At 44.6% G+C, this 14,055-nt stretch overlaps 1 protein-coding gene across 3 annotated transcripts in view; it reads left to right on the top strand.

Moving 5' to 3' along the window:
- Ints9 (integrator complex subunit 9) overlaps nt 1-14,055 on the top strand; it is an 88,859-nt gene that overhangs the window by 62,721 nt on the left and 12,083 nt on the right. For all 3 annotated transcript variants that reach the window (XM_059273463.1, XM_059273464.1, XM_059273465.1), the window contains 2 exons: nt 5,508-5,619; nt 9,224-9,404. In XM_059273463.1, coding sequence (XP_059129446.1) covers nt 5,508-5,619; nt 9,224-9,404 — 293 coding nt within the window. The remainder of the gene's footprint in view (nt 1-5,507; nt 5,620-9,223; nt 9,405-14,055) is intronic.

The raw sequence follows: 14,055 nt of genomic DNA, 5'->3' as shown, positions 1-14,055 counted from the left end.
GTAGAGCATTTATTGATGGCCACTGTCTTCAGGAAAGGAAAAATGGAAGTCAAAAGATTCTGTGCATGAGTAGCATTGAGAGTAAGGATAATGCATTTGTCTCAGAGGTAAGTTGTAGATAATGATGGATGCTAGAACCTGGGTTGAAGGCAAGTATAGAAACAAACTGGAGAATCAACATACCTTTTAATTATATAAATAAAAGGCCGAGGGCCAAAGATTGACCTGTAGGAAAATATTTACCAGTAGACTGTGAAAGGAAGAAAAGCAATCTTGTGTAAGTATGGCTGGAAAGAGAAGAAAATTGAGACCATAGCAAAGAAGAGTATCCTGAGCAAGAAGGAAGAGCACAGGTTCTCAGTGCCAACTCTGCTGGCACTGCCATTCAGCTACCATGCCCAGCTCTGTGACTCCAGTGCACCCTGTGATGGCATTGCCTGCAAGGACACCACCATTGTGTCACTTGCTTCCCCTCAGATCTTCTCCTTCATCTTCTGGACAAAATCTCCAGTACCATGTTGACACAGTGATGATGGTTGGTGTTTTGTACTAGATTTTAAAGAGGGTGCTTTTATAATCCCTTAGATGAAATGTGCTCATGATCCACACCTATTTATCAAGGACTTTCTTCTCTGTCTTTTATTTTCTGGTATTTTTGTAGACCTGGCCCGTTAGAGGATGTTTTCTCTGAGTCGGAGATAATTGTGTGATCGGCAGACCATTCATGAATATTTGTTTTTTTATTCTGCTCTTTATTTCCTTCCTTGTGTCTTAGGGTTGACTGTGTTGCTCTACCCCGTTTACTCTCCTGTTGTCATTTAACGGTTAGGTCTTGGTGTGCACTGCTTTAGATTCATCTGAAGCAGGTTATACTGCCTCCCACAGTCTCATTCCTTGAGTAGCCCAATGGTATTTTACTGCGGTTTTGTTCTTAGTCTGTTCTGTCTGGTTAGACATGGGTTAGACAGATTTTTTTTTTTTTAATTCCTGCTCTTGTTGCTGTTAGCACAGTTAATTGTACATACTAATGTACTTCACTGTGCTGTCTCCACACATGCATGCAGTGCATATTGATCACATCCAGCCATTGTCCGTCCTTCTCACCACCCCTCTCCCAGTGCCTTCTAATCACGGGCCTCTTTCGCTTTGGGGTGGGGGACTGTGGAATTTCTTTTCCTTTCTGCACATGAGAGAGAACATGCAGTACTTTGCTTTCCGTGTTCCTGTAGCTGGTAATTTCCTAATGTCCTGTTCCCAGTTGCATCCATTCTGCTGCACATGACAAGATTTTCATTGTTATTGTTGTAGCTGAGTGGGCTACATTGTGTGGATGTCTGCCATATTCCCTCCTCAGTTCATGTCCTGTGAGCACTTGGACAGAGTTCACATCTTTGCTTTGTTTTCTCGAAGTCTGGTTGTCCATGCCCTCATAAATGTGCATTCCTCCCAAAACCTAAAGAAAATATGTTCAGTTTTGAAGCTAAGGTAGTCACTCCATTTGTGCGTTTCATTTTGTATTTTTGACAGTTTTTTTCTTCTGAATTTTCCCAAAAGTTTTGTTGTTGTTGGTTGGTTTTTGTTTTTGGTTTGTTGTTGTTGTTGTGATGCGGTACTTTGATGTGGATGCTCCATGGTGAAAGTGAAATGTCATATAATTGGGACAAGGGCCACAAGAAAGCTGAGCTACAACAGGCCCTTCATCTGGTGGTGCCTCTGGCTCACTTAATGGCCCCAGAAAGGCAGGAGAGGATCACAGCAGGTTGGCCTCTGCACGTCTTTCTCCATTTGCTGTCTCCATTGTTTGTCTCATTTGACTGGACACTGCCTCTTCTCAGAGTATTTGCTTCCCTCAAAAATAGTGTGTGCTGCTTAAGAGCATTCCTGTGTGTGCTTGTGTATTAACTTTTCATGAGCCAGTGCTATTCCCTGAGTCCCTCCCGTTAGCAATGGAGTGTCTAAAGAAACAAGGAAGACAAGATGGTGGATGTGACCTTACAGAAATTCTGATAGGGGAAGAGCTTTTCTCCACAGTGCAGTTGAACAACATGATTATAAAACCAGAAGTCCACTGGGGAGTGTGGGCCTTCAGCTAGGGAATGGAGAGGTCATGAAAGGGTGGGTTTGAACTGGTTTTGGAGGGCAGAGTTGTACTTCATGGTCTGGGGTGTATTTTTTCCTCTCCTAGGTGATCAGTCCTTAACTGTAACTTTCACTCCTTCTTTTCTGCCGTCGGGATTTTAAGGTGTAAAGGCCTTCAGACTTCTCTGACTCCTTGCTGACTACTGGTTCCACTTTCTCTTAAGCAAGCTGCCATTTCTCCTGCATATTTCAATCATCTGCTCTTCTGCACCCTGGCTGCCTTGTGTTTTACTCCTGGATCCTGTTTCACATCTAAGAGTGAAACACTACCTGACCTTAGGAGTGTCCTGGATTTCCCTACCCCCTTGGCCTTCGTTGTCTTCCATGAGTGTGATTACCAAAGCCATTCCGTGTTTCAGGCTGCTGACCCCGTATTGCCTGCCCTGTTCATAGGCGTCGTTCTGACTCTCTTATCCCTTTCTCCCTTGCCTCAGTTACATTCTTTCTCTTTTTACTACTTTCCACTACTTTCTCAGTTACACTGTCCTTTTACTACTGCCCATGCACACACAGGCATGCACACCTTCATGTGCACATGTATACCACACTTGCATGCACAAAATTATAAAAGTTATGTGGAAAGAGAAGGAGACTTTTGGGAGGGAAGAGGAAGGAAAAGAGATAATGGAGAAATGAATATGATCAGTGTGCATTATATATGTGAATGAAAATGTCGTAACCAAACCTGTTGTGTGTTTTATAAAAAGTGAATGTGTGCTTATAAATTAAGTTGTTAGAAGACCAATACAGTAAACACAGTTCTTACTAAGCTTAGAGTTTTGAGTTTTTTGTTTTGTTTTGTTTTTATGTATATAGATGTTTTGCCTGTGTGTATGTATGCCTATGCACCACGTATATGCCTGCTACTTGCAGAGGTCAGAAGAGGGTATCAAATCCCCTAGAACTGGAGTTATGGATGATTTTGAGTCACTGTGTAGGTGATGGGACCCAAACTCCAGTCCTCTGCAACCCTGAACCATCTTTCCAGCCTCCTAAGCTTAGAGTTTTTACTGTTTTATTCCATCTGTTTATAACTGTCAGTTTTGTGAGGTACTTTTGATTGTTGAATAAGGTAAGTTTTTATTTTTGTGTTTAAACAAAATATTCCCGCTTAAGCACTCATCAAGTGGCTGTTGACACCAGTAATATATGTATTTATCTTTGGTAAAGTACAGATATTTGAAGTGTCACCTGGGTACGAAGAGTGTTGCTAAAGCCTTTTGAGCCTGTATCTATCCTGGAGCCCTGGGAGTCAATAAGGCTGTCTCTGTGTGGGGCTGAAACTACAAGGTCTGTAACCTGACCGCCAAGTATCTTGGAATGGTTCCAGCGCAGGGTGCTCGCACAAGACCCGCCCTGCATTTGTTGGTGGGTTTTTAATTTTCAAAAGGAGATATTGATGGCGGAGGCTCAGAGTTAGTGTCAGAGTAGTTTGCTCCCCACTATATTTTCTCCTGATTCAGTCATTCTTAAACTTTTGGGGTCATGGCCCTTTCTGACCACCTAGTTAATCTACAGGGGCACACAGAATCGAAATCACTGTTTCAGGGGATTTGGGGGCCCTCTGAGGTCCTCCTCTGTCTCACTCAGTTTGGTTGCTACCTTAAGTCAGATATGTCACTCACTGCACTGCTGGGCTCCTTTGTCACCATTTCCGTTTCCCTCTGGTGTACACGGGAAGCAGTCCAGGGCTCATGCATAGCTACTGCTAAAAACCATTGTGCTGCCACCAGTGCACACTTACTTCCTCTTGTGGAAACAGTAGTACATGGGTATGGGTCTGAGAAGTTCTGCCCAAGAAGAGAAAAGGCCGTTAGATGCATTAGTCAATACCTGTGGGGAGGAATCAAGCCAGTCATGTACTGCATGTTCAACACTGAGCTCTCTCTGCCCGGCTAAAGAAGTTTCTTCCAGGTTAGGAGCAGTTTGTAACAGGACCATACCTTGTTATTTAATAAAATAATGAAGCCCGTGTCTCCATATTTGGACACTCAAAGGAGAATCTCTCAAGAGGTACAGATACTCGGAGTTGACAATAGAGATTTGGGCCTTTGCTGGGCTGCTCTGAATGTTCTTTCTTTACTGGGGAGTATACCAGTGGCACCAAAAGGAATGAGATGTCTTCATAAAGTGTGTGGTCTGGGCTTTTTCAGGACAGATAGTGTCTGAAAATAATCACAGTTTAAATCATGCACGGTAAAAATAAATGCCAACATCATAAAGAACTCCTTGTCATGTGCCAGTGGGGGTCTCAGTTCACATAGAGATAGAGTGTGTGAGCCTCCAAGACTCACAAAAGTCAGCTGAAGGAGGTAGGTCAGGACCGGCCATTTCATAGGAAACCTGGCTCAAAGCTTGCTCAAGGTTATAGGGCTTGTTAGGAATTGGGAATAGGCACAAGTTTCTAACCCAGTGTTTCTTCTGATTCCTCCAACCCTTGCTACACAGGTAAATCACCTTGTCTCTGTCTTCCCATAAATGTGCTTGTCTCCTACACTTAACAGTTACTAAGAGAATGCAGTTATTCAGTTCAGATGTGATTCCCAGGTGAGCAGCAAGGGCATTCCCTAGAAACTTGCTAGAAATGCAGATGCTCAAGCCCTGCCTTGGAACAAATCAGAAACTAGGGAAGTGAGCTCAGCAACCCTTGTCTAGCACACCCTCTGGGTGACCTTGATCCATGCTGAAGTTTAAAAACATGTAGAGCCTGGCAGGGTGGCTCACGCCTTTTAATCCCAGCACTCGGGAGGCAGAGCCAGGCAGATCTCTGTGAGTTTGAGGCCAGCCTGGTCTACAGAGCAAGATCTAGGACAGGTACCAAACTACACAGAGAAACCCTGTCTTGAAAAGAAAAGAATAAATAAATAAATAAATAAATAAATAAATAAATAAATAAATAAATACATGTAGAATGCATGGCATTCAGAAGAGGGAAGTACTGGAAAAAGGAAGCCTTTCCTGTGATTGACAGGGAAACAGTGATCTTAAAAGTCTAGTTCTAAGCTGGGCGGTGGTGGCGCACGCCTTTGATCCCAGCACTCGGGAGGCAGAGCCAGGCGGATCTCTGTGAGTTCGAGGCCAGCCTGGGCTACCAAGTGAGTCCCAGGAAAGGCACAAAGCTACACAAAGAAACCCTATCTCGAAAAACCAAAAAAAAAAAAGTCTAGTTCTATGAAGTTGGATATGATGTGAGGCCAGCCAGTCATGACAGAGAACTGTTGCTCACTCCAGAGTTGCTAAGCCACCGCTGTGGGAGAACTTGCTGCTGTACTAGACCCAGCAAGAGAAGCATTTGCTCTTGTCCCTTCACTGCTTATAGACAACAGTCCTTTGTAAGTTGTTAATTAGAGCTTTCTTTTGTCTTTCAGCCCATGGACCAAGCTTCTCTCAAAAACAGTGATGTTCTGGTTCTCACAGGACTCACGCAGATCCCCACTGCCAACCCTGACGGCATGGTGGGCGAGTTCTGCAGCAACCTTGGTAAGGGACTTCTCAAGGCTGAACTTGGGTTCTGCATCCTAAGTTCATTTCTCATTTGAGGCCTTGCCCCTTCCTTCCAGTCCTGCTCACTAGGTTCCTCCTCAAAATGTACTGTTGTCCAAAGGAGCCATTCTCTTTTTAATTTATTTAAATTTATTTTATGTGCATTGGTGTGAAGGTGTCAGATACCCCTGGAACTGGAGTTACAGACAGTTGTGAGCTGCCATGTGGGTGCTGGGAATTGAACCCAGATCCTCTGGAAGAACAACTATTGCTCTTAACTGCTGAGCCATCTCTTCAGCCCCCAAAGGAGCCATTCTTAAGGAATGTAAATCTCAAGTGTGCTAAGAGTTGTACAGTCATACATCAGAATGGTTAGCAATTTCTAGAAAGGTAGTCGGCATTCTCTCACTCACGGAGCATGTTGGTTAACCCCTTACCATGCTGGGTATGGCAGGAGAAGTGTGCCTACAGGAAACAGCAGAAGAGTCACACCCCTTCACTCTGCTTTAAAATACTAGCAGAGAAGTGACTCACACTTGAAATTCACAGCAGTGAAGATGGGTACATGGAATTGTTCTCACTAATATTTGGTTGCTTTTCTTTTTTCTTCTTTTGGGAAAAGACTAAATTGAGAGCCCGCAGGAATGTTTTCTGCTTGGAAAACACTTATTTCCCTTTAGGTAAAATTTTCATTGAAATCTTGCAACCCCATCCTTATTTTAGGGAAGTAGGCTGGCCCCTGTCTTCGTACATGTAGGCTGCTATGACAAAGTATCATCGTTGGTGTATAAACTGACGACATGACCACCCCATGGTATGGCTAAGGGGACAGTTTTTATTGTAGGTATGAGAGAAAGAACAGCCAGAGGCATCTGGAAGAGTCCGAAGCGGAGAGAGAAAGAAATAGACTGAACATGGCCAGCCGACTGGTCATGGCCAGATCTATCTGTTAGAGCGGAGACTAACAGAGAACAGAGAGAACATTCGAGAGAAGCAGGAGCAGAGCAGGAGAGTGGGGAGCTGTGAGCTGGAGGGAGTTTAAGGTAGAAGAGGAGGGGAGAAGGGCCTGGATGCTAGCATGGACTTTGAAATGTGTAACAGGTACTTGTGATACTGAGGGAGCCTGGAGGCCAGCAGGAGCTTTGATATGCTAATAGGCACCACAGTAGCCATATGTCCCTTCTGCCAGAAGTAAAAGAAATTACTCCATTTGGTAGATGGGAACCAGTTTCCCAACCACCAGAAATCCTCCTATAGTCCAGGTCAAGCTCATTTCTGGATATTTGGACTGCCTTTGGAGTGTGGGGATTGGAGTTTCCTTTGGACCTGACAGTTGGGTGGCTTAGGCAGTGAGCATCTGTCTCACAGTCCTGAGACTGGGAACTTTGAGACCCAGGTGGCCACCTTTTCCTGCATCCTCACATGGAGCAAAGGAAGCTCATCTCCGTTCCTCTTCTTACAGCGGCACTATTCTCATCGTGGGGTCTCTGCCTCCATGAGCTCATCTAAATGTAATAATCTCCCTCCTCAAGTCCCTACTGAACATCATCATAGTGGCCATCTGGATGCCACATATAAACTTGGTGGGGCAAGAGGCACAAAACATTAAGTCTGAGCTAGCTGCCCAAGAGAAGTTGAGGGGCTGACCTTCACTTCTGGCAACTTTAAGTGGTATTGCTCTGGCTCCAAGAAGAAGCAGTCATCTGCGTGGAGGGCACTGTCCTTTGAAATCTCCTGAGCCTTGCTCCTAATCATACTCTGTTTTTATTCTTTGCTGTGTCAAGCCAAAGGAAATTTATTCTTGCTGTGGAAATTGTTGGACTGGTCTTAGAGAGCTTCTGAGTTTTGTGTATTTGTTAATAAACTAGAACTTCTGACTCAAGGAACTTGGGATTCAGGGGAAATCCAGTATCTGATGCACTGTGTCAGAGGGGTCCACTAACTACTCTCCTCAAGATCATCGAGGTCGTCTAATAAAAATGCAAACTTGAAGATCCTCCCTCAGAGCCACTAGGCTGGGGAGAGAAGGACCTTGGAGAAACACTGTGTATTCAGCATGTTTACTAGGCAATTTTTATACAGACTAAAGCTTGAAAAGCACTGGTCTCATGCATTCCTCTCACATAATTAGTGAGGAAACTGAGGCCCAGCCAGGTTGGAGTGGCAGACTTGTGACCCTTACTTGGGTCTCTGTGCAGAAGCAGACTAGAGCCAGCCTATCTGAAGTGTTTCCTTCATCCCATGCTCTAATAGCAGCAATTCACAGCCTCCAAGAGACCTGTCCATCACAGCAGGAGTGGGCAGGACTCATGGCACCAGACTTCAGATCCTACTCCCAAATCTACCTGCTTCCGTAGTTTCATAAACAAAACAAAAGTAGACTGGACTTTACAGGTTTTCAGCCATTCATACTTTTAATACATTATAGCCCATAAGTTGTGATTAATTCTGCATTCCATAACTGGTTTTAAGTGTTTCAGAGATAGTTTCTTACAGACAAATGCTAGTAAGAGAAAGTGCAATGAAAAGAACTTAAATGGAAAAACAGTATTTCCTTCTGGGTCACTCAGCCATGGCACAAGACTGAGCAGAGACATCCTGCAAACTTGAAATGGGATTTAAAGAGAAGGAACTGCCTGAAGTTCAGCAGGTTCTCTGGAGTCACTAAAACCCACATTGTCTTCCCAGAGACGGTGATGAGAACGTCAGCCTTCAGCCCTGCATTGCCCTGATGTGTGCTCCTCTGCAGAAGAAATAGACGATTGTAAACATGTGTCATAAGAACAGGCTGTGGGAGGAAGGTTGAGAAAGAGAGAAGACATAGCGAGAATCACAGGGTTATAACGAGAATGAGTAGCTGTGTGGAGGGAAAGGAAGCCTGTGATTGGAGGAAGGTTTAGAGTAGGTAGGAGGTAAGAAGGGCTGGGATGCTTCTAGCATGGACTTTGAAATGTATAATAAGTACTAGTGATACTCAAGGAGCCTGGGTTCACAGGTAGCCGTATGTCCCTTGTACCAGAGTAAGGGGAATGACTCCTTTTAATGATGGGAACTGGTTTCACGAGTTCCTTAGGACTGCTGGCTTTTATCTAACTGTCAGAAATCCTCCTATAGTCCAGGTTGGGCTCATTTCTAGAGATTTGGACTGCCTTCTGGAGTTTGGGGAATTGGAGTTTCCTTTTGATCTGACAAAAGTTTCATAACAAGACCCTGTCTCAAAAATAAACAAAATCAGACATAAGAAAACAGAAGAGGGTTGGGGATTTAGCTCAGTGGTAGAGCGCTTGCCTAGCAAGTGCAAGGCCCTGGGTTTGATCCTCAGGTCAAAAAAAGAAAAAAGAAAAGAAAAGAAAACAGAAGAAGCTGGGTGGTGGTGGCACACACCTTTAATCTCAGCGCTCGGGAGGCAGAGGCAGGTGGATCTCTGTGAGTTCGAGGCCAGCCTGGTCTACAAAGTGAGTTCCAGGACAGGCACCAAAGCTACACAGCGAAACCCTGTCTTGAAAAAAAACAAAAAAAGAAAACAGAAGAAATGCAGGTGCATTAGCCCTTTCTAACACTGTCCTTTTGTTATCATCCTCTCTTTCCCCAACTTTTCTAGCTCTGACAGTGCGGAATGGAGGAAACGTGTTGGTTCCCTGCTACCCATCGGGAGTGATCTATGACCTCCTGGAGTGCTTGTATCAGTACATCGACTCCGCTGGCCTCTCCAACATCCCTTTCTACTTCATCTCCCCAGTGGCCAATAGTTCACTGGAGTTTTCCCAGATTTTTGCTGAATGGTATGTCACTGTCCTGTCTCTGAGTTCTACTTCAGTGTATTCAGTCAGTAAGAATGAAAATAATTGTGATTTCTATATCTGATAAGAAAAGCTAGATTTTTATTTCCATAGCCTGTTTATCAAAGTCATGTTTTATTATATAGGGAATTTGATCAAATCCTAGGCCAGATACATAGCCATCATGAGGTTACTGAACCCTGATCATGTACGGTGAATTTGAGTCTTAACTCCTTGGCAAAAAAGAGGGAGATGGAAGTAAATATTAACTGTTACAATGTACTTACTATTTCTAAACATTCCGGAGCCATGAGACACACACTAGAGTTGTCCAATCATTTTTAGTAAGATGGCGGCCCAATGGACATAAGTTACTCACTGAAAACAGAATTACTTTCTGGTTTAGTTTGGTTTGGTTTGGGTTTTGGTTTTAGTTTTTCAAGACAGGGTTTCTCTGTATAGCTCTGGATCTCTCTCTGTAGACCAGGCTGGCCTCAAACTCACAGAGATCTGCCTGCCTCTGCTTCCCAAGTGCTGGGATTAAAGCATGCGCCACCACTGTTGGCTGAGAACAGAATTTTTACATTCCTCTGTCATAACATATCCCAACGTTATGCCCCTTGCCCCACCCCTGGCTTTGGTATAGGGATTTTTCTTCCCACTGAATTGTGGGCTTCTTCCTGAATTGAGACTGCTCATCTTGGTGAGTAAGACGATTCCTTGTTGTTAGTCCTTTACACACAGGTATCTTCTCCACATAGGATGCCCTAAGCATTATTTGTAGATTGAATCAGGATGCTAGAACTTTGTTTTCATCTAGATCCCCCATAAAAATATTGGAACACACTCCTGGGTCCAGCCCTGTAAACCCAATAGACAGTGCAGCCACCTCTCTAAGTCTGTGGCTGCAAGTGTGGCTGTCACCCAGAACAGAGGGATGAGTGCCGGAGGGTTCCTGTGGTTTTGTTAGCTCATAAGTGGATAATCTATGTTTACTCTAGAAAAAAAAAAAAAAAAATTAGAGAAAACAGTAGAGACCCTGAGCCTACAACCCCACTGTCAGACTAAACTCTCCTGTTAACTTCTGACCTGGAAATCTGTTGGATAGTTAACAGTTTTGAGACAGCACCTTGCCAGGTGTGACTGTATAGTGCTGATTTTGTTTTCCTAAGGGGGTTGTAGCTCAGTAGCGCAGTGCTTGTGTAGCAGAAAACATTTAATTATATTAAACCATTATGAAGCCTTTGGGAAGACTAGCGTTGTATTTCCAGCACTCGGGAGGCTGAAGCAAGAGGATCACAGGTTCAAGGCCAGACTCAGTTATAAGCCAGACCTTGTCTCAGAAAAATGAGAACACATGGCTGCAATATGTCTCCTTTTTACGTCACTCGCATCTGTATAATTTAGCTTATTATCTTGTTATTGGCTGGCAGGGCTTTTCCTTTTAGGAATAAATCATAAATTGATACTATTCTGTATATGTATGATGATAGCATTTGCCTTAGGTAAGTTTCAAAAAGTGGAATTACTGGAATAAAGGGTAGAAATATTTTTTAATGTTCATTATCTGACACTAAGCTACTTGCCAGAAAAATTTTTATGTAAATTATTCCTTTTTCTTGCCCATTTACTTCTTAGAGGTTTTATATCTCTTACGTATTTGAACTCTATATATATTAAAGATATTAACTTTTTGATAACATTCTCTAGCCATTTTTCTCATTTTGATACTTTTTGAATTTTATCTTGAATTTTTTTCTGTTTAATAACTTTATACGTTAGAATAATTTTAGATTTACGGGAAAGCATAATGGTAGTAGAGTTCCCGTACACCTTTCACCCAATTTTCCCTGATGTTAATGTCACTTGTGAGCAAACATATTTATCAAAACTGAAATGTCGGGCTCTGGAGAACTGTTTTGGTGGTTGAGAGCACTGGATGCTCTTCCAGAAGACCTGGGTTCAAGTCCCAGGACCACATGGCAGCTCCCGAGTATCTGAAACTCCATTCCCAAGGGTAGATCCTAGGCCCTCTTCAGCCTATGCGGGTACCGCACACATGCGAAGCACAAACATTCATGCAGGCAAAACACCCAGACACATGAAATAAAAATAAGTAAATCTTCAAAAGAGGGAAAGTGCAAGAACTAATAATGGAGCCAGTGGGTAGTGGCACATGCTTGTAATCTCAGCAGTTAGGAGCCTGGAGGAAGGAAAATCCAGAGTTCAAAGCTAGCCTCAGCTGTGGAGTGAGTTTGAAACTAGCCTCAGCAACATAAAACCCTGTTTCAAAAAAGAAAGTAGTGTGTCTGAGTGTGTGAAACACTACCAGTCTAGAGATCTGGGAGCCAGGGCAGGCATTACAGGTTGGGGTGTCCTTGGTGTGGGGGTGGCGGAAGCCACAGAGGGAGTGTCCTTGCCTAGGGAGAGGAGTTACGTTCAGCAAGCAGCTGGTGAGGGATGGAACGCTAGCTCCTCCAGGGGCGATGTGGGGACGTTAGGAAAAGAGGGAGAAGGAATGGCGTAAAGAGGAGTAAGGGAAGGACACAGGTTCTTTCCTGTGGTTTATGAATCATGGGTTACCAAAGAGCACAGAGTAAAAGTTTGGGTAAGCTCTCCCAGCATTCGATCACTGCCCTCCCTCCTGCCCAACTGCCATTCTCATCCTGAGCTACCTGTGGGAGTCCTCTAGGCAGCTGGTGACCATCTGAAGGCCGCGAGGTACTGGGATTTTGAAAATGTCGCCGTTCCGGTGTGGCCTGGAGCCCAACAACCGCTGCTCCAGGACCTTTCCCAGGCAGGACCCAAGTCCCCGCTTGCTCTCGACGGCCTGTTTGGCTTTGCTGGCCCCTCTGTGCAGCCTGCCTGCAGAGCACTTTTTCTCTAATAGGAACTCGGTTGTTTACATGGACAAGTGCTAGCCCTGGAGCTCTAGACTGGAGTAACTCAGCAGGATTGTGGTGGGACCAAGTTAGGCCTGGCCATCCCGAGCCAGGGCCGCCGTCCATCCACTCGGGCTTGCTGCCTCCCCTCTTTCTTGCTTGGAAAGGTGCTCTAGGGGACAACCCCAGGCCCAACTGCTTACTTGGGTCTGCTAGAAGCCACTCCGTGGTTCCTGATCTCAGGCTTTTGCAATAGCCTACAAAAGCCCCATGTCCAGACTGAGTCCATTGGTTTGCTTGGTTGTCGGGTTTGTTTTCTTTTTAGAGGAGAGAGTGGAAGGGAAAGTCCCAGAGACTCTTCCTGAGCCACAGTGCCTTCCAGAGTGCAGGCCTCCTGCATGGGGTGGGGGGCAGCAGCAGGGGTATTATAGACTCACAGACCTGATTCTGAAAGCGGCTGTTGTTCCTTTCCCTGACAACCGGTAAACATGGGTTATCCTTTGAGCTCCGGCTGCTGCAGCCCCCAGAAGAAGCAAACCCTTTAGCCTCAGCAGGGTGTGGAAGTCTGTCTGCTGTTGTGCCTACATGAAGATCCTCCAACTGATGAGGGGAGGGCGTGTCTCAGCAGAACTGGCCGCAAGTGCTTTCCTGCTGCTTCCCAGTCCCTAATCAGACTGTGGTCCTTCTGCATCGCTTTCTAATGTACAGGGTGCGGTACATACAGGTGGAATAGCTCAGATGACTTCTGAACTAAACGCTCAGATTTCTCTCTCCTGAGTCTGAAATGAGGACAGAGCTAGTGTCCATTTAGAGGTATGAGGTGGTTTCCTAAAAGCATTTTCCATGTTTTTGTCTTCCTACAAGGAGCGATATTTGTAAAAGAAGGGTAAAGAAACTGGATAAGGAAACCTCAGTACATTGTGGAGACAGTATAAAACCTTACCCCTGAACTCCTTGTTTTACAGTATTTTGACAGGGTTCTTAAAAGAGAGTTCCTAGAGCATATGGAATGGTGCCTGTGCATGCATGTGTGTTGACCAACCTGGTCACTTCTGGTCAATTGATCAGTTTTAAGGGGTATTTTTGTTTTGTTTGTCACATTGCAGTTTTCCAGGCTCCTCTGTAATTTTTTGTTTGAGCCAAAGCCAAAGTCTTACTATGTAACCCACTCTGGCCTTAAACTCAAATCCTCCTGTCTCAGTTCTCTTACAACTGGGATGAGCAATGCTGCTGTAGTGGATAGGGCATGTGTATCAGCAGCAAGCCATGTCTCAGAAAAGGCAACTCTTCTCCCCAAACACTGCTAACGTAACGTGGTGACTCAGACTGGATCCTGGATCAGGAAAAGGACCCTGAGTGGAAAACTGCTGAATCCATGGGGCATCGTGCAGTGGCAGAGTTCTTGTTTACCATGCACAAAGCAAACATCAGAACAGTTCTAATAATGATAGCTCCGCTCCAGAACCCGAGTGTCTAATGTGCTCACCTGGGCATCGCAGTGTAGACCTGTCACACCAGCCCTTGTGAGTTCCAGGCCACCCTGGAGCACATAGGAGCTGGGTACAGAGAATGCATCACAAGTGTGTAAATTGTTAAATTGTACTCTCAACTTTTTTATGAATCTAAGATGATTCCAAACAAGTAGTCTGTTTCTTTAGAAAAACAGTGCTTGCAAGAGACAGTGTCCTGAATGAGCCGTCGGCCTGGCTTTTTTTCACTTGAGTCAGTGCCAAGAAGCTTTTTAAATCAGTGGTTCTCAACCTTCCTAATTC

This window comes from Peromyscus eremicus, chromosome 9, assembly GCF_949786415.1.
Source record: "Peromyscus eremicus chromosome 9, PerEre_H2_v1, whole genome shotgun sequence".
In the NCBI taxonomy this organism is placed as follows: domain Eukaryota; kingdom Metazoa; phylum Chordata; class Mammalia; order Rodentia; family Cricetidae; genus Peromyscus; species Peromyscus eremicus.
Note: the sequence above shows the minus strand (reverse complement) of the source record. Positions and strands in the feature narration are given on the sequence as shown.